General features: G+C 38.4%; 2 protein-coding genes across 8 annotated transcripts in view; one reads left to right on the forward strand and one right to left on the reverse strand.

Annotated features, from left to right (window-relative positions):
• WRN (WRN RecQ like helicase) overlaps nt 1-11774 on the reverse strand; it is a 146246-nt gene extending 134472 nt beyond the window's left edge. For 4 of the 5 annotated variants that reach the window (XM_045989634.1, XM_045989662.1, XM_045989654.1 and 1 more), the window contains exons 1-2: nt 11484-11774; nt 3575-3709 (exon numbers count right to left, since the gene is read on the reverse strand). The gene's annotated coding sequence lies outside the window, so the exon portion shown is untranslated. The remainder of the gene's footprint in view (nt 1-3574; nt 3710-11483) is intronic. The other variant, XM_045989643.1, reaches the window with a different exon arrangement.
• Nucleotides 11775-12177: 403 nt separating this feature from the next.
• The window catches only part of PURG (purine rich element binding protein G), a 38799-nt gene continuing 25469 nt past the window's right edge, over nt 12178-25507 (forward strand). The window contains exons 1-2 of one of the 3 annotated variants that reach the window (XM_045989673.1): nt 12178-12407; nt 12712-15891. In XM_045989673.1, the coding sequence (XP_045845629.1) occupies nt 12718-13761 (1044 nt within the window). In that variant the 5' untranslated portion in view covers nt 12178-12407; nt 12712-12717 and the 3' untranslated portion in view covers nt 13762-15891. Of the gene's footprint in view, nt 12408-12711; nt 15892-25507 lie in introns of those variants that run through there. The other 2 variants (XM_045989689.1, XM_045989681.1) reach the window with 2 other exon arrangements.

A 25507-nucleotide genomic window follows, 5' to 3' on the forward strand; every position in this document is an offset into this window, starting at 1 on the left:
GTAATCCCATTCCCTTTGACACAGTGATGATTCAGAAACTCAGGTTAAATTCAGGACATTCCCCCAAATTTGGTTTAAGAATAAAATATACAGGGGTGCCTGGGTGGCTCAGTGGGTTAAGCCTCTGCCTTCAGCTCAGGTCATGATCTCAGGGTCCTGGGATGGAGCCCCACATCAGGCTCTGTGCTCGGCGGGAAGCCTTCTTCTCCCTCTCCCTCTGCCTGCCGCTCTGCTTGCTTGTGCTCTCTCTCTACCTCTCTTTCAAATAAATAAAATCTTTTCAGAAAATAAAAGAAAAGAATAAAATATACAGGGGCACCTGGGTGGCTCAGTTGGTTGCGCGTCTGCCTTCAGCTTGGGTCATGATTCTAGGGTCCTGGGATTGAGTCCCACATCAGGGTCCCTGCTCCAAGGGGAGCCTGCTTCTCCTTCTCCCAATGCTGCTCCCCCAGCTTATGTGTGCTCTCTCTCTCTCAAACAAATAAATAAAATTTTAAAGAAAAAAAATAGAATAAAATATACACCTTTTTTTTTTTTTTAGTAATCTCCACACCCGACGTGGGGCCTGAGTTCATGACCCTGAAATCATGAGTCACATGCTCTTCTGACTTGATTTAGGGGTAGCTAGGTACCCCTAAAATATGCAACTTAATTCAGGCCAATGAGACACAAAGAGGAGGGTTCCTCTAAAAAATACTGTCTTGCAATGGTAAGAGATGCCCTCTGCTTGAGAATGTGAAGTCTGGGCCTTCTACACCCATTTTGCCACTATAATAGAAGTCAGCTTGAGGAGAAAGCCAACTTAAATACAAAGCCAACACACAGAAGAAGGCAATGATGCGAATAGAGCCATAGTCAACAGACAAAATCAGTCTACTAGTGAGTCCTGCCTCAGGCTTCAAGTTACATTTTAATAATAAATTTCCTTATTTCTTTAAGTCTGTTTGAAAGAAGTTTTCTGTTCCTACATTCTAAGTAATACACAAATATAAATGAAAATTAAATTGTGTCATTAATCCTTCCCTTTAATCTCTCATCTTAAAATAAATTATAAAGCTAAAATAGCCACACAAAGCATACAATAACAAAAGTTTCATAACTTGGTATATAGTTTCAAAACCTTTAAAAATCAGAGTAAAAATCAAAAGTAACAGTAAATAGCAATTTAACAGAAACTTATAACAACTAAATGGGAGTAAAATTTAACTTCAGGATGCAAAGTTCTGCACTAGGTTGAAATGCAGCACTGCCACATACAAAGAAAAAAAATGCATGAATTTTATTTATTTATTTATTTATTTTGGAGGGGCAGAGAAGGACAGAGAGAGAGAGAGAGAATCCCAATTAGGTTCCAAACCCAGCATAGAGCTCAACACAGGGCTGGATCCCACAACCCAAAGAGCATGACCCAAGCCAAAATCAGGAGTCAGGTACTTAACTGAGTGAGTCAACCAGGGGCCCCAGAAAAACACATAAATTTTACAACAAGATCAGTAAGTATCAGAGGAAGAGTAAAAAATAAAGATGGAGACTGGGTGAAAAAGAAATTGAGAAATTAATATAAAATTCCAAAAGCAACCGTAATTTTATCCAACGAAAATCTTTTCTAAGAACAGGGTGAGTGTACATAAAATGAATAAAAGGAAATATCAGCAATTTTGTGCTTATACACCTCCTAGAAGGCAAAAGTTATCTTCCGTCCAACTGTCTTTCTACTGTATTTCAATGCCTTCATTTTTAAAAATATATTATTTACTTATTTAGGAGAGACAGAGATGGAGGGAGGGGCAGAGGGAGAGAATCTTCAAGCAGACTCTCCACTAAGCACAGAGTTCAATGCGGGGCTCACTCTCACCACCCACAAGATCATGACCTGAGCCAACACCAAGAGCTGGACACACGTCCCTTCAGTGACTTCATTTTATGAATGAACAGCAAAAGCAGATCAGGTTCCAGTAGGTGATGGCACATGCTGTATGTCAAAATTTCTAGGAGAAGCATAAGAGCTTCGATATTTTGTTCAATGGCTTCTATTACTGCTACCGCACACTAGGAAAGTCCCATCCCTCTATCTTCTTGGCTTCAAAGACCCTAAAGAGAGGGTGACTCTATGCCTTCCTCTGAAAAACTGGCCTATCAGACAAAAGATGGAAGAGATCATAAAATGTAGAGATAAGAACTTGAAAGTCTGAAAGAAACAAAGGTTTGAAGTAGGCTCAGGAGAGAAGGTCACACTGGTTTTACTTATTTTGGGAAGAATATGAAATTACTCCAATTGCTTATTTTCTCATGAAGAAATTATTTAAAAACCACCCTCTTTCTTAATTCTCCCATAAAATTAAGCATCTTCTCAAAAAAAATAAGAAAAAAAAAAAAGAAAATCACCTTTAGAAAAGGCTGACTACTACTACTAACCAGCTTTTATAAGAGATAAGCTTAACTTTTACCAAATAGCTAAAGTCTCAGGGCACCTGAGTGGCTCAGTTGGTAGAGCATGCAACTCTTGATTTCAGGGTTATGAGTTCAAGCCCCATATTAGGCATGAAGCCTACTTACAAAAACAAAAATAAAAACTAAAGTCTCCTAAAATAAGTAATTTTCCCCCAGTATCTCTACAGCAGGCAATTTACCTCTTCATTTAAAAGGAACAAATACTCTGATCAGATTCATGATAAGCGTACCAAATTAAGTACTTTTCTATGTACAAGCAAGAACCAATTAGAAAATATAATTTATATTTGAACTCAGTAACAGCAAAAATGACAACCTACTGAGAAATAAACCTAACATAAAATATATGAGACCCAATTAAGGACAACTCGAAAAGTCTACTAAGATGTCCAAAAGGGGCTAGATAGGACACACTGACCTCCTGGACAGTCTCAAAATTATGTTAATTACATCAATATACTCAAGAAGCAATACCAGGAAAAAAATGTCAACAGGATTTTTCATCAAATCACACAGATTTATATTAAAGTTTTCTAGGAAGAGAAAATCTTCAGTAGTAGTATTTTTTGAAAAATAAGACCAATAAGGGGACGCTCTTACATCCCACCTTTTTTTCCCCTCTACTTGTCCAAGCACTCCTAAATAGGAAATGGTACAAAACAATAGTAATTAAAATCATGTGGAACTGGTATAAAAAGAGGTATAAAACAAGGGAATAATATATACCATGTCTGGAAACAGATCCATGTAAATATTGAAATTTCATATACAATAAAGGCATCTGTCATCTTTATTTATTTTTTTTTTTTTTAAGATTTTATTTATTTGTCAGACAGAGAGTATAAGCAGAGGGAGTGGCAGGCAGGGGGAGAAGCAGGCTCCCTGCTGAGCAAGGAGGAGGATCTGGGACTTGATCAGAGGATCCTGGGGAATCATGACCTGAGCCAAAGGCAGAAGTTCAACCAACTGAGGCACCCAGGTGTCCCATTTCTCATTTTCAGAAAGAACAAAGTATTCAATGAATGAGGCCAATAAAACTGTCTATAATCCTGATATACCATTATCAGCAAAAATTTAAAAGATTAATCATATATATTTGCAAGAGAAGAAAAACTGGCCTTACCATTTTCAAAGACATTTCGTAGAAGTTATCAGCATTTTAAACTGCATACCCTTCAAGCCACCAATGGTATCTATCCTATGGAAATCCACGCACACATGGACCAAGATATATGCAAAGGATGTTCATTACATCAATCTGTAATAGCAAAAATACAAGAAGCAATTAGTAAGGTAAATTAATAGTTAAGTAAACAATGACATAACCATAAGATGGCATAATAAGCAGTTAGTAAGAAAACAGAGCTACATGTATTCAGATGACAAGTTCTATAACTTGTGCTAAGTCAAATAGGAAAAGCTAAGTGTCAAAGTAGTTACCATTTAAATTTCAAAATACAAAATGACATTCTGTGTATATATAAATGCAAAGAACAATCCAGGAGGATATGTATCAGTTAATGGGGGCCCCTACAGGGAAAAGAATGAAACTGAAGTCAGGTATGTGAATGGAGAGTTTGAACATTCTATAGTTTGTTTCTCAAAAAGCATCTCTCTCTCTCTCCCGCCCTTCCTCCTCCCTCCAGTCTACCTCTTTCTTGCAACCTGAGAGTAAAAGAGCCTCTGTAAATAATGAAATCAATAATGATTTATAGTTTTCCAATCTGGGATCCTGAAGATAAACAAATTCTCACAGTTTTAGTAAAATCAAGAATGAGGGGGCAAAACTAGGCTGATTATCCTAATGCTAGAAAAGAGGGTAACAAACCCATTTAGTCCATCCCACCACCCCCCTAGTGTATAATAGCAAAGCACTTTCAAAGAGAATGACCTCATCACCAGTACCAGGAATGAAACCCAACTGTTTTAAGGTCAGGGAGGAAGTCCTATTCCACCTGCCATACAACTGATTCAGGGGCAGGAATTACAACCTAGGTCTCAGTTCTCTGGTCTCTATCCCTTGTCCATAACTATAAGATCCAAAGTGATCCTCAGGAGTCTCTTTCCATGGTATGGGAAGGGATGCTTTTGCTACTACTAGATAAGAAGGAAGAAATATATTAGCAGGGTGGATGCACACAGCCATCTTACAACTATAAAAGAAATCACCCCGAAGGCAAAACACTTCCATGCCTTCTTTGTGGAAGAGGGTCAGGCATGGCTAGAAAAATAGAGCCCTGACTGAACTTGCCTGCAGGCCACTCTATTTCAGGGTGTATCAATTAAGCAGGCCAGTAACCTTTCATTGCTGAAGTCAACTGACTTGGGTGTCTCAATATTTGCAATTGAAACATCCCTGTTGATGCGATGGAGTAAGTAAAACCCAATGCTACTTTTTGAATTGATTTTATCAAGACTATATAGAATTCCATTTTCTCTATCTACCATAATTTAACTATTCCCTATTGATGACAGGTGGCTTACAAATTTTATCACCAATAACAGTCAATGAACACCCTTATGTGTATCTTTAGGCATTCATACTATTATTTCTATAGGATAAATTCCTAGATATGAAATTACTAAGTCACAGAAAACTACTTCTCTGCCTGCCTTCTCACCAATAAATTATTCACAACCCTGAGAGAGAAGACAAGCCAAAGAAGACTACACAGAAAGCAGAAAAAAATTTCTACAGAAGCTGCACTATAATAAGCCTTTGGTGAAAGATTTCAAAATGACAACTAAGAAAAGATGCCATATGTCACCTGCCACTCTTACAAGAACACTTGGGTCAAAGAAAAGAAGTCCATGAAGGGCTTATGGGTTGACTATGAGTTGTAATATAACCATATGTAACTCAACATCTAACTTTCCAGGTTGGGTATAGATCAAGTTGGTGATATCTGAGTTGCATGTTAATGGACCATTATCATCACCATCAACATCAGTCTTATGGCCATTTACATCTACATCCCACCTTTTTTTCCCCTCTACTTGTCCAAGCGCTTACAATCTTTGATGCAAAATTTCCAAAGAAGATAGCGCCTCTCAGTTTTCTGACTAGTTCTCCAACTACCCTGCCTACGCCCTGCTCTACTCATTTGTTCCCATGGGGATGCCATGTCATTGCCAATGACTGAATCCCTCTATAATCTCAATTCTAAGCATCTCATTCCCCAATCAACATCTCCTGTTTTTCAAGTTCATTCCCTCTAGAAACTGAATTCAAACAATACTCTGACTCAACTAGGACCTAAAATCTAAATGGTCCTGCTACCTTTTCACTCTCCTCACCCCCAAGTAGTCCTTACTTCCCCCTTGACCAGTTTAAACTGCAAAATTTAACCACTACATATAGTGGTTTAATATAACCACTTCCTTTCACACTCCCTTAACTTCGCTGCCCATCTCTGGCTTCGTGTTTCTCTCCTGTCAAAACTCTAACCCTGAATAAGAAAAATTCTCTGCCTACTCTGTGCCTATACCAATGCAGCTAAATGAATACAGCATGTGAAAAACATAACCATCTTGACTGGTCTCACCTTAAATTTATGAGCACCATCCTCAAGTGGACCCTCCAACTTCCTAGCAATTCTACAACTTTTCACTTACCTATTTACCATCCTCACCTTCATAGCTCTTCCTCTCTACTTAAACCCAACACATCTCCTCCCCATCCTCATTCTCAGCTCACCACCTTGCTTCCGATTTCACTGAAAAGAAACACAATTAACAAAGAACTTCCATAGGTCCGTACCCTGTAGTTTAGTCACATAATTGTATCTATACCCATATACTCTGCCATGATGGTTAATTTTATTGTGTCAACTTGAATGGACCACAATGTGCCCAGGTTTTCAGAAATCATTATTCTGGGCATGTCTGTCAGAGTGTTTCTCGATGAGATTAGCATTTGAATTAGCAGACTAAATATGGCAGATTGGTCTTCCTGGGTGAGCCTCGTCCAATCTGTTGAAGGCCTAAATAGAACAAAAAGACTGAGTAAGAAAAATTCACTCTCTGCTCGAACATATTCAATCTAGGTTATTAGTCTTCCATCTTCAGAATCAGACTTGGAATGAAACACATACCATTAGCTCTCCTGGTTCTCAGGCCTTCAGACTTGGACTAGAACTATGCCTTCAGCTCTCCTACATCTCCAGTTTGCCAACTGCAGATTACATGTGTGTGTGTGTGTGTGTGTGTGTGTGTATAATATAGATAATATATAATAACATATAGTATATGTAATACACAATACATACAACATACACACATTATAGTATATATCTCTCACAATAAGGAATTGGGAACTAGCCCATGCTACTAAGGAGGCTGAGAAACATATATACACATCGATATCAACATCGATACAGGTATCAGTATAGTGCGTGCATGCGCGCGCACACACACACACACACACATATATATCCCATGTGCTATCTGTGCTCCTAAATCCAGCCCCTCCCTGTGTGCACCAGATTCCATACTCAAGGGCATTTTTCACCTCTCTCATGCATCACCAATTTTTCTCTCTCTACTTGTCTGCCAGAAAAGTCCCAAAGTCCCAACAATATATACACATACTGCGATTTCTTCCATTTTTAAAACACACTCTTGGCTAACTACTCCATTCTTTTCCCCCTCGTTATAGAAAAACTACTCAAAAGAGTCATCTATACCAGCGATTCCATTTCCAATCCTTCCACTGTCTCTTAAACTCACTATAACCACTCCATCCCACCAAAAGGGCTCATACCAAGGTACCAATGACTTTCATGTCACCAAATCCTACAGTTAATTCTCAGTCGTCATTTGGCTCAATACATCAGCAACATATGACACAATCAGTCACACCCACCTTCATAAAACACTTTATTAAACTTCTGTAACAATTCTTGATTCTCCACCTACATCAGTAAGAATTCCTGCTCAGTACCTTTTTTTTTTTTTTAAAGATTCTATCCATTTACTTGATAGAGAGAGTGTACAAGCAGGGGGAGTGGAAGGCCGAAGAAGAGACAGAAGCAGACTCCCCACCTAGCAGGGAGTCCAAGGCAGGGCTCCATCCCGTGATCCCAGGACCCTGGGATCATGACCTGAGCCAAAGGCAGACGCCCAACTGGCTCAGCCACCCAGGTGTCCCCTTTCTCAGTATCTTTTGCTGGTCCTTCCCTATTTCCCCAATCTCTAAACATCATAGCATTCTAGATTCAGGTTACAGACCTTTTCATTCTCTTCTCTTTACATTCACTTCCTTGAAAATCACAACCTGATGACTTTAAAATAATCTATAGCACACTGATGACTTCCAAACTTATATAAAGAGCCTGGCCCACTGCTCTGAACTTCACACTTGTATATCCAATCACTTACTATATACTTGATTTCTAATGGGCATATCATGTCAATATGTATAAAAATTTCCCCAAACTGCTCCTTTTATAAGTTAGAGTTCTCAGTAAGTGCACCTTCATCCTTCTGATTACTCAGGCCAAAAACCTTAGTCATCCTTGACTCTTTATTTCACACTTCATATCCAATCTATCAGCAAAAATTTTACCTGCAAAATAAAGCTGAATCTACCTTCTATCACCACCTTGGCAACTAAAATCTTGGTTCAAGCCACATTACTTCTTATCTCCTTGCCTCTACAATCTCTTCCCAAAATAGTAGCCAAAATGATTCTGTTGAAAGATAATTCAATTTAAAGAATGATACACCATAACCAAGTGAGATTTATGCTAGGAACAAGAGTGGTCCAACATGAAATCAATCAATGTGATGTATCACTTTAACAGAATGAGAAAAAAATACCACATAATCATCTCAATTAACACAAAAAAGGCATCTAAAAAATCCAACACTCTCTCATAATAAAAGAGACTCAAAAAACTGGGAGTGAAAGGAACTTCCTCAAAATGATAAAGGGCATTTATAAAAAACCCACAGCTAATATATTCAATGGTGAAAGACTGAAGTTTTCACTCTAAGAGCAAGACAAGACTAGTGAGCATATCAAAATGTGTATGATTGTTGAGTCACGATGCTATACCACTGAAACTAATTTAATATTATATATCAACCATCCTTTGATATAAAAAAGAATTATTTGGGGGGCACCTGGGTGGCTCAGTCGGTTAAGCATTTACCTTCAGCTCAAGTCATGATCCCAGAGTCCTAGGATCGAGCCCTGCATTGGGCTCCCTGCTCAACAGGGAGTCTGCTTCTCCCTCTCTCTGTGTGTAATTGCTTGCTCGCTCTCTCTCTCAAATAAATAAATAAGTAAATCTTTAAAAAAATAATAATAATTCAGAATTATTTTTAAAAAGCAAGACAGGGATACTCACTTTCACTGCTGCTATTCAACACTGTATTGGAAATTCTGGCCAGAGAAATTAGACATGAAAAACAAATAAATAAAAAGCATTCAAATTGGAAATGAAGAAGTAAAACTCTCTCTATTCACAGATGACATGATGCTACTTACAAAAATCCCAAAGAATCCACAAGAAACTTACTAGATCTAGTAAGAAAATTTAGCAAAGTTGGAGGGTACATGATCAACACACAAAAGTCAGCTGTGTTTTATATACCAGCAATGAACAATCTGAAAGAAAATTATGAAAGTAATTTCATTTATAATAGCATCTAAAAGAATAAAATACTGGCACAAATTTATCCAAGGAGGTGAAGAACTTGTACACTGCCAAAACATTGCTGAAAAAAAAAAATGTGAAGATACCAACTAACGGAGGGGTGCCTGGGTGGCTCAGTCAATTAAGCATCTGCCTTCAGCCCATGTCAGGATCTCCGGTTCCTGGGATCAAGGCCCATATCAGGCTCCCTACTCAGTGGAGAGTCTGCTTCTCCCTCCCCCTTTGCCCCACCCCACAGCTTGTGCTCTCTCGCTCTCTCTGTCAAATAGATAAAATCTTTAAAAAAAAGAAAAAAGAGAAAGAAAATTATTTGGAAAAGATATGGAGAAATTGGAATCCTTGCAAAATCGCTGGCTGAATATAAAACAGGGCCACCAATGTGGCTGTGCAGTTAGTCCCTCAACAAGCTAAACAGAATTATCATATGATCCAGCAAGTCCACTCCTAGGTATATACCCAAAAGAAATGAAACAGGAACTCAAGCAGATATCTGTAATGTCCAATGCAGAATCATTCACAACAGTCAAAAGTGGAAAAAAACCCAAGTGTCCATCAACAGATAATTAGATAAAACACAGCATAATCACACAATGGAATATTATTTGGCCATAAAAAGTAATTAAGTTGATACATGGTACAACATGGATGAACCCTGAAAGCATTATGCTAACTGAAATAAGCCAGATGCAAACACACAAATATTTTTTAATTAATTAAAAACAAAAATAAAAATAAATTTAAGAGCCCTAATATTGTGATTCCAGAATTAGCAAATTCATAAAAAGAGATTATATTAGAGGTTACCAGGGGCTAGGCTGAGGGGGCAATAGGGAGTTACTGCTTAACTAACCAGTTAGTTAGAATTTGTCTGGGGTGAAAAAATTTTAAAAATAGTGGTAATGAGGACATCTGGGTGGCTCAATGGGTTAAGCATCTGCCTTCCGCTTGGGTCATGGTCCCAGGGTCCTAGAATCCAGCCCAGCATCGAGCTCCCTGCTTAGCAGGAAGCCTGCTTCTCCCTCTCCCACTCCCTCTGCTTGTGTTCTCTCTCTTGCTGTCTCTCTCTGCCAAATAAATAAATAAAATCTTTTTTTTAAAAAATCATTCCCATGATGGTGTTTCCCTGTTAAAATTCTTCAGCAGCCTCCCATCTCCCTCAGAATGAAAACCCAAATTTTCAAAAATACCCTACCAGGTTCTACACTATCTGCCCCCTACTCTTTCCTGTCTGATGTTTATTTTTTTTAAGATTTTATTTATTTATTTGACAGAGATGACAAGCAGGGAGAGAGGCAGGCAGGGGGGGGGGGGGGGAAGCAGGCTCCCCGCTGAGCAGAGAGCCCTATGCGGGGCTCGATCCCAGGACTCTGGGATCATGACCTGCGCCGAAGGCAGAGGCTTTAACCCACTGAGCCACCCAGGCGCCCCGCCCTGTCTGATTTTATCTCCTACAATTCTTCCCTATTTCATTCTGCTCTTACTGGTCTCCTCAGCTGCTCTTTGAACACAAAAACAGGCTTCCTCGGGGCCTTTGCACCTTCTTTCCCCCAGATAGCCACAGATCTAGCTCTCCCATTTCCTTCAACTGTTTACTCAAAAATTACCTTTGCAGTGAGGACTTCCCTGACAAGTACTATAAAACTGCAGCTCCCTACTCCCACGCACAGTCATCATCCCTCTTTATTTTTCTTGAAAGGATTTTCACCTTCTGACATACTGGGCATTTAACTTACTGTCTATGTCTCTCCAAAATGTAAGGTCCAAAAGCAGAAAGATTTGTGCCCATTTTGTTCATTGTTGGTATCCCCAGAGCCTGGGGGAGTGCTCAATAAATATTTATTAAGTTAATAAAAGGAGACCACTATTCAATGACATCAAAATCTAAACTCCCCTATCCATCCCAATATTCGTAAAAGTAACATGCCAGAGTATACAAAACCTGAAGTACCATGACTTAAAGGCCGCCAAATAAGCATCCTAAGGACTTCATATCATAGGGACTGGTATTTTCACATACTCAGATCTATCCAGAAAACAACTCAGATTCAGCCGGGGGAGGGGGGAGGAATACGGATTAAACGATTTAAACTCAAGAAATCCAACTTAATTTGCTAAATTACACACAACAGTTTATCTCCCCTGACTCTGCTGTATAAATGGAGTGGCTCCACTTCTGCAGGAGTAAAGGCTGGATCCGAAGGGCACAATCCTACGGCCCCACGACAGGCAACCGGTGGCACAAGATGAGGGAGGGAAGCTCTAGGCAGGCCAGCGGCAGGTGGCGGGGGGGGGGGGGGGGGGGGGGGGGTTGCCCTTTGCCTGTCTGCTCCGGAGGTGGAAAGGGGCAGAGGACACCCATTTCTAACGTACCTCCCACACACTGTCCAGAGGCCTGGTCTGCTGGACTGAGCACCTCCAAAGTCGGAGAAGGGTCGAATGATCGAAAACCCGGGGTCTGGAGCTAGCTCAAACGGAGTGGAGAGGACACGTTACCCGGAGAAGAAACAGTTCAACCGGCCTCCTCTTTCAGCTGGATGACTCGGGAAGTGCCACAACAGCAGGGCCTGGAATACAGGACAGGTAGCAATTCGACAGACTTTATTCCCGCGCTGCGGAGCGCACGCCGCTGCGTCACGGCGCCCCCAACACACATCAGCTCTGGAAGGCGGACGCCCCGCCCCGTCGCCGTCCTCCGCTCCCGTGGCGCAGCAGCCCGGCCACCAAGCCCAGCTGGCTACGCGGCGCGCATGCGCAAAGCCTCTCCCTGCCGCTGAGTACTCCGGGAGGTGTAGTCTCTGTGCGGGCGCCGGTGGGCCGCCAGAGTCCTGCGTCCCGGAGGAACCTGGAGAAGTCTGAACACACTCGCCACCCCCGTCCTCATTCCCATCTTCGCACCTGTCCAGTCACCTCGCACTTACGCTCCGTCCCCGCGCGCTGGGCTTCGGTCTCCGCGCGCCCGCAGGAAGAGCGCGAGACCTTCCCTTCAGCAGGCTGTGCTGGAGGAGGCGGGGTCCACGGCCCGCCCCCTGCCGCCACCCCCGCCCCTCCCGGCGGGTATCGGGCCGGTGCCCGAAGAGAGGCGGCGGCCCCCGCAGCGGCCGCAGGAGGGGCGGCGGCGGCGGGCGCCGCAGGCGATGCCCCTGCCCGGCTGCTCCGGCGGGGGACGGTGCGAGCGGCGGCGGGGGAGCTGGCGGGGGGCAGCGGCTGCGGCGGCTGCAGCAGAGGGGCCGAGAGCTGGCGGCGGTGGCGGCGGTCGTGAAGGGCATCGGTAGCGGCGGTGATGGCAGTGTCGATGTGAGTGTTGGCTGACTGGGGTCCCCGGGGCTGCGCAGCCCGAGGCTGGCGGCCCGGCGGCGAGCGGGAGGCCGGGGCGGCGGAGGGATGCTATGTGCGCGGTGCAGAGCCGGAGACGCCGCCTCTCGCCGCCGACTGTCGGGCAGAGGCGGGAGCCGGGGCTCTGCGGCTGCGGGCGCCGGGCACCGCGGCCCGGAGTGGGGGTCCCGGGCGGAGGCGGGGGCAGCGCAGGCAGAGGGGCGTCTGCGATTGTTCTCAACACCCCTCCCCCACCCCACCCCGTGTGTCTGTTTGTCACTTGCAGCTGAAGATGGAAAGAGCCAGGCGAAGGGGAGGCGGCGGCGGCCGCGGCCGCGGCGGCAAGAATGTAGGGGGCTCTGGCCTAAGCAAGAGTAGACTCTATCCCCAGGCCCAGCACTCCCACTACCCCCACTACGCGGCTTCAGCCACCCCTAATCAGGCTGGGGGCGCAGCCGAAATCCAGGAGCTGGCCTCCAAACGAGTGGACATCCAGAAAAAGAGGTTTTACCTAGACGTAAAGCAAAGCTCCCGGGGCCGGTTCCTAAAGATAGCCGAAGTCTGGATAGGGAGAGGCCGGCAGGACAATATCAGAAAGAGTAAACTGACTCTGTCCCTGTCTGTGGCAGCGGAGCTGAAGGACTGTCTAGGGGACTTCATCGAGCATTACGCCCACCTGGGCCTGAAAGGCCACCGGCAAGAGCATGGCCACGGCAAAGATCAAGCCTCCAGGAGGAGACAGAAGCACTCGGCACCCTCCCCACCTGTCTCTGTAGGGTCCGAAGAGCACCCTCATAGTGTCCTCAAAACAGACTACATTGAGAGGGACAATAGGAAGTATTATCTAGACCTAAAGGAAAATCAGCGGGGTCGCTTCCTAAGAATTAGACAAACCATGATGCGAGGGACTGGCATGATAGGTTATTTTGGTCACAGTTTGGGCCAAGAACAGACTATTGTGCTCCCAGCACAAGGAATGATTGAGTTTCGTGATGCCTTGGTTCAGCTCATTGAAGACTATGGCGAAGGGGACATAGAAGAACGAAGAGGTGGAGATGATGACCCACTTGAACTCCCAGAGGGGACTTCTTTCAGAGTGGACAATAAAAGGTTCTACTTTGATGTGGGCTCTAATAAATATGGAATTTTCCTGAAGGTAAGTGAGGTGAGGCCACCTTACCGTAATACTATTACTGTTCCATTCAAAGCTTGGACAAGGTTTGGGGAGAATTTTATCAAGTATGAAGAAGAGATGAGGAAAATTTGCAACAGCCATAAAGAAAAGAGAATGGATGGCAGAAGGGCCAGTGGTGAAGAACAAGAATGCCTCGACTAGAGTGAAATTGAACTCCATCAGGCAAAATTTAAAATCATAAATTGGCTAACAGTACTGATCCATAATCATTTGAAGAAGTTTTTCCTCTTTTTTTGGCCCTTTGTTATTAGTAATACCTCTGGTAGTTTATACTTCAAAGAGTCTGATTCTCATGTTATACACAGAATATTATAATTCTTAAGGGAATTCCAACCTTCCCAGAGCTAAATAGTCCAGCTGCTTCACCTGCTCCAGACTATTGAAGTATGCAAATCAGCACAAAATGTGATATTCTGACCTTCTAAATACCATAACTAAGATTTACATTGCACTACGACATGATCCCGAGAAAATATACATATACGTAATATGGAAGTGTGAATTTCTATTTAACAAGTTCCCCGAAAAAGTATTCCATCCCTACTTCCTTAAAAGCTGCTAAGCTTACCTGTAGGGCAGTTACCACAGAAACAGAAATTGACCTCAAGTATAGTATAAATATATTTCTTTATAAAAGTACATGTAGAAATATATTAGTTGCTCACTGGATGACTGAATATCAAAAGTACCATGAAAGAATTAAATCTTACAGTTATGATAGTATTCTATAATTTCAAATTTTGTGGTAACCCTGCAGTTGATAGTTGCCATATCAAAGCCGTGGGAGAGTTTTAATTGGTCATTCTAAACTAGTTGTAATCCATCTTTACCTCTATTCACTATACCCTATATTTTTATTGACTTTCCAAAGTTTGAGGAATTACTTTTATGTCACTGTTGAGTGGGAGGCATCATCCTATGGCTTTGCTATGGAAATCTTGGTGTTTTAGCCTTTCATGCTAATTTGAAGGTTGTGCGAGGTTTTTTCCCAAAATATATCATGGACTCAAGGTGTTATATTTTATGCTTCTTCTTTAGCACTATTTCAGAGGGGTTGGTGCACCAGTTAACTGATACAAAAATACATCTGTAATAATACATTTTAGTAGCACTTTTGCAATTGCTACCCTTAAAACCGTGTCAACACTTCCAATATAAACCTGGCTTTTACAGGTATTTTAATTCCAGAAAGAAAAAAAAAAAACTCTTTTTCTAAAAAGCATTTAGAATATAAATTTTCAGCCTGGGAAAATTATTTAAAGATTGGTTATAAACATATTTGAAAGGAAAATTCAGGCATTTTCCAAGGTGCTCTTTATGATACTTAAAAATAAGGTTTACTTTACACAAGACTCACCCATTTACCTGTATTAAAAATTACTTTCCAGGAAGTGCCACAGCAATTTTTCAACACCTAAGCAATTTTTAAACAAGTGGTTATAGTTATATGTGTACCAACCCACCGTGTATTAACTGACTGGAATTTTATCTGTTGAGCTGCATTTTATTCTGATTGAAATTATTGTCTTTTATCTTGGCTTTATTCACCTCCCACACAATAAGTCCATATAATCATCTTTAAGAGCCAGACACTGATTTCAACCCCCAAATATAGCTCTCATTGATGAGAGCTGGCTGCATGGATTGAGATCAGAATGTAGCTCTCCTTTTATATGATATAACTAGTTCAAAATTATTTTAATAATTTTTTCCTTCAGCAGTTTGTCCCCAAATCCATTTAAGTAAGGTCACTAAGAGAACTTTATGAGTTAAAAAAAGAATATTTCTGGCTTATCTTATTTCAAAACAAGCAATCAGTAACCCAGATATATACGCTGGTATTGGTTTTCAGATAGTATTTCACGTTTCCTCAAGTAGTATGAAGGAATCTCATTAGTTCATTATAATTGTGGACCATCTGGATTACTATGGAACAACTGAAGGTTAGAAGATAATGTTAGTACTAGAGTTAATAGCACATGGTGGGTGTTGAGACTCTAAAAGTAGCAAGGATCTTTAAGCAGTCCTAACTGTAAAATAACTATTGTAGACTTGATAAAAAGTAGTTTTTGGTATATGAAGGAGTGATGTGCACTTGAATTACTGTACTACTGATTGTTATTGCTGCCCATCATAGTGCCTACTAATAATTATCAACCTGTCAGATTTTGGCAAACTGGAGTGATGAATGTTCCAGTATTTGAGTGTTCCTATCACTATTGCTATGACTATATACTCTTTCTTAAAACCTTCCCTCCTAAAATATTTATATCCATTAAATCTACATGATTTCTTTTTTGGTTTTAGTCTGATAAGATTTGAGTGTTTATGTCTATATATATACTTATGTGTGTATATATACATATACACAATACAATGTCAGACTTAAAGATAAATATCTTTAATTCATTGTATATAAATATTAATTTTGCATTAATTATTTAAGTCAAGAATTAGTTAAGTAGCCAAATCTTCTACCTTGTATGTATACTTCAAAGTTATTACCGTCTCAAAGCTATAGATTGGTAGATGCATACATACCGGCAACTGAATATACATTAGAATCACTAAGCCTTCTGCCAGTTCTTTTGTTTCACTTTTTTATATGTATTCATTGAAAAATGAAATGTTATGATTTTTTGATACTTAAAATTCCCAATTATTCATTAGCCATAATCAAATAAGATCCAGTTCAAAACTCTGGTATTAGGACATGTATTGCCATGTATCTTATAAAATAAGCTACTATTTTTATCTGTGCAATATGCATTTTATTTATTGTCATTTGTAACATAAATGAAGCTGCAAGTGTACATGGTATTCTTCAAAATAATAGGATCCCAGCCTTGAGGATATTAAACTCTTAAGGCAACTGGATGTTAGAAGTCAAAAACTGAGCATTCAAGTTAGTAACCAAAATTACTAGTTCACTGTATTATTCTAAAACACTGATGATGTTTGCACATAATAACCCAAGTATAATGTGGTATAGACTCAAAACTGTAATAATATAAGCTAATAGTATGAGATTTGGAAACGGGTTCCTCATAATGGTTGGCAGTGTGCTCCTAGCAATTGAAAGCAACACTAATCTGTTGCTTATATGCAAAAGATGCAATGTATTATAAAAGTGTTAAAAGTTCTGCCACATTTTATAATTTTCCTTGTTAAAGCCCCAAACTGCCATGTCCCTTAAACTTGAGTCAAACACAAGCTTATTTGCACTAAAGAGCATGGCCAAAAAATAAACGACAGGGTGGAAAAGCTAGTTGGAACCTCTTGAAATAATTGGTTCTAATGGGAGAATTTCACATTTGTCTATTTGAAAGCTATATGGTCCAGGCAGACAATCTGTCAGTTCACTAATTTAATAATGCACTTTACCTTTTGTATATAGAAGATGTACATTTATGCCACTTGACAGGTGGGATGTGTTTCAATAACTATGTAGTTAGAATCTGTAGGGTGATCTCTTGCATGCAGATGTTTGTGTTGGAACTGCTATAATAACAAGTTTCCATTAAATCAGTGTAATGGAGGAGGATAGAAGATGCTTTTGAAACAAGTCCCAATACATTTAACAAACACTTTTAAAGTAGAGTTCATATTTGTATTCTTAAGACCTAAAATCAATAAAAAAAAAAAACCATACTTCTAGCCCAGCTTAGTATTACAGTTGAGACTATATCTAGTTGAGACTCCTCATAATACCCTGAAAGTTAATTTTGGGAATTTGTGCAGACAAAAAAAAAATTTTAATAATTCTGTTTCATTGTTGATGTGTGTTAAAATGACTATTGAAAAGACAGTACATGATACTGTATTAGAATTAAAAGTATGGTTGGCTGATATGGCATCATTAAGAAAACACCCAGACTAAAGAAATAAAGTTTCAAATTAAGAAAATGCAAAGAGCCTAAGAACCATCGCTAAAATAAACGTAGTATTATTTCAAAATTTGCAGAACTAACTTTCACCAACCAAAAAGGGTATTGGGAGATTTAGCGTATCCTTTCATCCTAAAAACTTCCTGAGATGTACATTTGAAAACTAGATAATTGTTGCTTAATAATAGGTTGTATGTACTTTACTAAGAAACACTGTGTACTAATAATTCATTGAGAATATGCTATATTTACTGCATTCATTTTATATATATGGATAAGAATACATTATATATAGTCATTCTATCTTAATATATTCATGTATTTATATTGTAATTTTGCAAATATTTTCAGTAAAATAAACATTTATCTGAGCTGCACAATTTGAAGAGGATGAAATTGGAATACACCCTCAGACACTCATTTTTAATAAGCAGCTACCATTGAAAGTTGATGTATGTACTATCACTCCTTTAGATTTTGTCATATGGTTTATTTTAATATTTAAATGATTAGGACTTAATTTGAACTTTTAATGGTGTTCTGAAAATAATTTTTATAAGTGTGAGATTTTTTTTCCCTGCTTATTTCAAAATGCCTTTCATTGGAACTATTTATAAAATCCTATTCCAAGCTTTATGTAAGGGCTTGGCTTAGTCACCACATAGTTTGAAGTCTGTCTTTACCAAAACACCAAACATCTTTGGCAGGATAAAATCTAAAGTAAACCACAAAGAGAAGTTAAAATTGATTCTATGCCAACAAAATAATACAGGTATAATATTTATCACTGCCAAATAAGGTTCTTAAAGTCCCTCTGAAGTTTCCTTAAAGATTTCTTAAATTTCTTAGAGATATGGTGGCTAATGGCTAACCCATCAGAAGAGAATAAGGATGTTAGCATGCTGGTGAGACAATCCATAGTCCACAGTGCTGTAGCAATGAGGTGCAGGGAAAATGTTTTTTTCCCAAGCTAAGGTCATGCAAAATTTGAATTTTTAGTCATAATTACTATCAGAAAGAAAATGTAGCAAAATTTAGGTAGGTGGATCTTAGGAAAACAATATATGCGTTAGTATATTTTCTTATATATTGTAAAAAAATTAGTCGTTTTTTCTTAATTTGACATGATTGTTAAAATTAATTTTGGTAGTGGTTTTTTAATCAATATTTTTGAATAGGGAAAACATATATATATGGTACAAAATTTAAATGCTACAGTTAGTGAAAAATAGCAACCAGTGTTAACCAATTTCTTGTGTATCCTTCTAGAGTTACTCTGAATATACAAGCATATGTGTATATACATATATTCTTTTTGCACATACAAATGAAAATATATACACTATCCTGTACCTAGTAATATCAATTTTAGATCTGTCATTTTAAATGAATTTTTTTCCCTTTTATTCAGATACCATACTTGATCTAGTTAACATAGCACTTAATTTGAACTGTATTATTACCAAGGGAACCTCAAGGAAATTTTGAATGAATCCCATTGATATTTACTTAAAATGCAAGTATATGTATATATTAATTTAAAATGTATAAATATTTAATTTCCCTTCCCTATCCCTAACCACCTTGCCCCTCCTGTCTTCCCATCTTCCTTCCCACAGAAGAGTATTGGTCTTTTTCCTGAAGTAATAAGGTTCAGGACTGGCAGGATATTAAGCTATTTTACCAAGTGTTATTTTATCTTAACTGTGTTCTCCAATGAAAAAAACCCGTATTTAAAAGCTTTAACAAATTATCACTTTAAGTCAAGTTTTACTAACTCTGATATTATCTCATTTTTATCCAAAGACCTTGCCATTATGAGAGCAAATGAGCACTAGAACTATAGTGGAAGTTTATGCTATGTCTGTTGAAATCTTTTGATTTGTTAACATGAGCTTTATCTTTATGATGATAAGGTTATTAATGAATAATGCCTTTAGCAACTTAGTCAAATCCAGCCCTACACAAAAGGGTAACACTAGTCCTGATTGTTTAAAGCATTGATTCCCCCACAGAAGGACTCTGGTCCTTGGGACCAGAAGGGGTACGATGATGATTTGGAGAGAGATGAAAACTTTGGGGCTATGAGGTTTCAAATACAACTAAACCATGTCCATTCTCTGCTAGAAGATTATAAAGCAGTAAGTTACTTTTAAAAATGAAGTTATCATAGTGCTTTAATAGTTTTTCAAATCTCCCAAGCCCCCAAAAAGATCATTATTCTCTTTTCATTCATATCAGGCATGTATTTTAAAGTCACCTTTCTAATAACCACCAAGAAAAAATTATCTGACAAATTGGAAGTCCTGTACTGGAACCCTGAAGGATACTATCTAGTTATAATCAAATCAACCAGAGTAAAAAATACAGTACTATTAGAAATATCTTAATATATGAGGATTGAGGAGGAATTTTTTTAATGGATTTGTTTCTGTAAATTTTATAAAAATTTTAAAAGGTTTTAAAAAATTCAAGCATTGGTTTAAACTTTAAAATAATATCTCCATAATTGGTTGCATGATTTTCTGTTTGTAAAATGACAGAGTTGTTCTTAGAAGACAGAATCTTCTTAAACATATATATTTAAAGCATAAAAGAGTTCTTTTAACGATGGATAACTCATCATCCTTTGCAGAATCTATAACATTGGTAAAAAAATCTCCAGATATTTACTTGTTAAGGCTTAAAATGGTTTGTTTTATGTTTTCTTCTTATTTAAAGAAAGGGGTCAAAAGGGAGGTAAATTCTCCTGCAGGAATGAGTTTTGCTAAAATTCAGGCTAAAAAAATTAGGAACTTCCCATGCATAATCAGGGGGTTTCCCATGTTAGTCCTTTCTGGTAAATTATATTTTCCAAACTTTATCTTCTTTTGAACATCCTTTGTGAGAAATTGCTTATTCTTATTGAGGCCAGTGATATTTACCAGTGAATAAAAACTGGCTCATAGTGAAATTGGTGCTGCTATAGTGAAGTTAGTTTGCAAGGTGAATATAAAGAAGATACTCATTTAAATGGAATATACAGTTTCTTCTGTTGTTGACTTATTTCTAAGACTAAATAGGAGTTCCTCGTTCTCTCATTTTTCCCCCTTGTATACTTAGTTTCTGTGTTATTTTATTCAAAGTTTTCATCATTCCCAGGAAATAATAGGGGTAAAGAAAAGGAAAAGTAATCCCTAAGAAAAATGTTCATAGTAGTTAAAAGTTAGAGTTGCTCAAAGTGTAAGATTGAGGGGAGAAAAACGCTTTTGTGGGTTTTTGTCTTTATCAAAATGATTATATAAACCTGTTTGCTTTATTTGATCTGATTAAAGACAGAATTTCTTTTGAGATGCCGATATTCAGAAATATTTGGTATCTTATTTTTCTTAGAGAAAATGGCTCAGTAGTATAATACATACTTTTCAGGATTTTATTTATTACTTGTGGATTTGATGAGGTTGTTGCATAGAGGTAGCAAATGTACAAGTAAGAGAGAAGAGAAAGGTAGTGACTCATTATTTTGTTTGCCTATAACAAGGGAAATCAGTATAACTGAAATGGAAGAAATAAGAAATTCTCAAAACCAAACCCCTATTTATTTAACCTTTAAAAGATAAGGAGGACACGTATTACTTGGAGCACTGGGTGTGGTGCATAAACAATGAATCTTGGAACACTGAAAAAATTAAATTAAAAAAAATAAAAAATGATTTGAGAAAGAATAAAAAGACCTAACTCTACCAGTGGTTGGCCTCTCAGCAAACCATTTCACTTCAGTAGGAAGGCGTCCGTTTATGAAAAATGAACAAGGGGCTTCTGGGTTGCTCAATCCTGTAAGCATCTGACTCTTGGTTTCAGCTCAGATCATGACAGGGTTGTGAGATCGAGCACTGTGTAGGTCTCCGCACTCAGCTCAGAGTCTGCTTGAGATTCTCTCCCTTTCTCTCCCTGGTTCCCCAACAATCTCCCCGCTTCTGCTTACTCTCTCTCAAAATAAAATAAATAAAGTCTTTAAAAAAAAAATGAACAAGATCATGCTGGAAGCTAGTTCCCTCCTACTCTAAACTTCTAAAATTCTGTATCAATGGAGTATGAAAGAAAAAAACAAGAGAGTACCAGAATTGGAAAATGTAAGACAGTCTCTCTTTATATTAAAAACATCTGTAATAATGCAGCAGTCTGTGATAATACCCAAAGAACATGCAGACGTGGCGGTTTTTTATCACATGTATGTACCTCTTTAGCCACACAAAATGAAATTTTGTTCCTAGTCCTTTTTAAGATCAAATTGTTATGCACTATCTACATAACTATCTTATGCTTTAATTTTTTTATGGAAATATTTTTGTTATCTATATGAGGTCTTATCCTTTGGAAGCATCACTTGTTTCTATACACTCTGTAATAATTTCTTATATTCTCCATGGCAAAAGAATTTTAAAAATAACATCACTTCCTGAAATGTCATTGTACCTGAAATAACCTTAAATTACATTGCTAAATGATACACTGCTACTATCACTGCAGGGGCCCCTGAGAAGGAAGTACTACCCTTGACCCCTATTTCCTTGGTCTGTTGAACATAGTATGTTACAAGTAATGATGTTTAGCAAAGGAAATCAGGAAGGGCACTGAACCGTGAACAGTAGGGTTCTACTTTAGAGGACCTGTAACTACTAGGGTGTACAAAGATAAAACATCATAATGAGTTCGTTTTGTTTTTAGCCTTGAGAAACTATCAAGGTTGATGATTGAAGGGGAAGAGAAAAACACACAAGGGTTTTTTGTCCCAGATGCATTTATTAGGTGCCCCAGTCCTCTAGTGGACAGTATGCTACCACCACTCTCCATAGAGCAAAGATAAAAAGGAGAGACCTCTCCTGCTGTACTAATCTCTTTGGTGCCCATTTGTTTATCAAAGACAGTGCTTAAGAGTAACCAAAGTGTATTTTGAAGTGTGTGTACACATACGTATTTTATTAATTTCAAAATATCTGTGCACATAAAATTCCATTGCAGGCATACTCCATATACTAAACCAGCCTTTAGCCAGGTGGTGGTTCACAATAGCAATCTGGTTGGTCAGTTCTCAACAAATTGTATAGAGTGAATTGGCTGTTGTAGAAATGTTTTTCTCCCCCCTCTTCTCAAAACAACAGATACATTTTATTGTTAAATTGTTTCTCCTTCAATGTTGCTTGAAATCTAAGTGGGATCTGAGAGAATCGTTTAGTTTTGTGATAATTTGCCCTTGCCCTTTTGTAGAAATTGTCCTTAGCTTCCCATTTCAAACATTCTGAGCAACTTTACCAAAAGAACACACACAAGTGCCGGAAGTACCCACTGTACAAAACAGCAGAACCATAAGATAATAACTTAGAAAAAAGGATATGTACAAGACACCTAGATACAAAAAAAAAAAAAAAAGTCCTTATCATTTGCTTCAGAAGCTGCTGTATTTTACTTCTAAGTTTTTCAGACTAGCAATGTGATTTATACCAATGGTTGACAGTCTAGAATCTCAATAGGATAAAATGGTTTGAAAGTTCAGTTGAATTTATTACGGAATTTTATCTATTGCTTCTCTCCAGAAAGGGTAAGCCATGCTATAAACATATATAGAAACAGAGTTCTAAAATTCCATCACTCTTAATCTTCCTCCCTTCTTTTTCTCCCTCTCATGCACTGTACTCTGTTGGAAGTGGGTAAGAACGCTAATTTCTCCCACTGCCCCCATGGCCCCACTCCATCCTATTTGTTTAGGGACAGTTGAAACACAATAGAGAAGGCTAAAGAAATTGCCTTATGAACTAGATCTATAGACTAAGGAAGAAGGGCTACTACTTCACTCAATTATTCTCAACACTCTTGCCATATTCCTTTACCGTAATTTAGGATGAATAGAAACATTTTCTTGGGAAGATATGGACTGAAAGGTCAGTTAATCTAACTTTCAGTACACAGTGAATCTTCAGGAAATAATTTGACTAGCATGATTGACAGGCAATTTCAGAAATGAGTTTAGCCTCTAGAAAAATTGCCCCATGACTTTTTAAAGAGAAGGTGGTAACGAAAGGAAGAGTTGATTAAGATTTATTAGTACTAACAACTATTACTTATTGAATACCTATCATATATTAGGCATTGCTGAACCCCTTGTAACTATTCTAATCCTTCTAACAACCCTATTACTATCCCCATTTTAATATGATTTTCTGGAGATTTTTGAAACTGATTCAGTATTTGAGATGAAATATTAGTATTTCAGAACTAATATATTTGAACCCAAATTGACACCAAGCCAAAAGATTGTGCTCATTCAATTAAGCCAAAGTATCTTGAAGACTTCCTCCAAAATTTAACCCCCCTGATTAATAAAGCACAATCTATCCTGGAACACCACTGGTAAATCTGCCTCAGGTTACTAGGAATTATTTTATCCAAAACTATTACCTATGTATGGGGCTAGTATCACCAGGAGACCCTCCTTATTGAAGGGTTCATCTAGTTCCTTAAAGTTCAATACTAATAAATACAATTTATTTGATTTTTAGTATAGTTGTGACATTGAACCTCTAATCTCAACCAACTATGTCAATAATTTTGAAAAGAGATCAAGTTATGAGAATATAGATGGATCAACCCAATTTTATCCTTCAGGGCAGAGAGGAGACAAATTACTATTTACCATGGATCTGCAATTTCATTTTCATGAACCCAAACCAACAGGTCGTGTTGAATTGATTTGGATATAAGTCTTATCAATATTAGTGAAAAGTTTATTGTTTCTTGCAACTCTTTTTACTATCTTTTTTTTTATTTTTTTTAAAGATTTTATTTATTTATTTGACAGAGAGAGAGATCACAAGTAGGCAGAGAGGCAGGCAGAGAGAGAGGAGGAAGCAGGCTCCCTGCGGAGCAGAGAGCCCGATGCGGGGCTCGATCCCAGGACCCTGAGATCATGACCTGAGCCGAAGGCAGCGGCTTAATCCACTGAGCCACCCAGGCGCCCCCTCTTTTTACCATCTTATTCTTCCTATACCACTCTACTTATTTTCATATTTCATTACCAATTTTCATCCTCTTTTCCTTATCCCCAGCAGAATAAACTGGTATGGCTACCCTATTTACAGATACACATTTTCTCCATGACTCCAGGCCAGTGGTTTTCAAATTTTGCTGTGATTAAGAATCACTCAGAGGGTTCATTAACACACAAGATTGCTGGCCCCACTTCCCGAGTTAATGGTATGTAGGTCTGGGATGGTGAGGAGAGGACCAAAAATTTGCATTTCTGACACATTCCCAAGTGATCTGATGCTGCTAAAATGGGGGCCCCACTTTAAGAACCACTGCTGTACGTTGATGTGATTTTGCCTTAGCTACAAAAGACCGTGAAAGAGAAATGTGGTCAAAATAACTATAGCATCTTGGTAGAAAGGAGACTCAGAGCTATTCATTCTGCCTTGAGAAATTTACAAATCTAAAACAATATTTTTTATAAATTGCTTAGATGTTAGATAAAAACCATTTTCTTCTCTTTTTATCCTTTCATTACATTTTATAACTTCTATCTGATTTTTTGACAGCACTCTTGAGATAATTCTGGTAGGGATTAACAATTGTGAATTCTTATATGAAAAGTTTAGCATTCAAATTTATGGAGACTGAAGCATATTTTTAATTTGTTAAATAACTGATATATAAATCTTAGTAAAGGAAAGTAAATAATTTCTATACTCAACAGTTGTTATTAATACATAAGTTATTAATACAAGTGTTAGTGAATATTAAATATTAAGACTTGAAGGGACCCTAGGATTAGTTCAGTCCCTCAATTTTCCATTTGTGACATATGTCATGTAGCTCAATGGGTCATAATTACTAAAGTAAACCAGGTAAACAGAAAATAAAAGCTAAAGCTCAAAATGCTGATTGTTTCTTAAGATATATAAATGATAATAAATATACTAATTTCTTTTAAAAGCATATGTTTTCACCATCTTCCTGTGTCTTAT

The sequence above is a fragment of the Meles meles genome, chromosome 2 (assembly GCF_922984935.1).
Source record: "Meles meles chromosome 2, mMelMel3.1 paternal haplotype, whole genome shotgun sequence".
NCBI lineage: Eukaryota > Metazoa > Chordata > Mammalia > Carnivora > Mustelidae > Meles > Meles meles.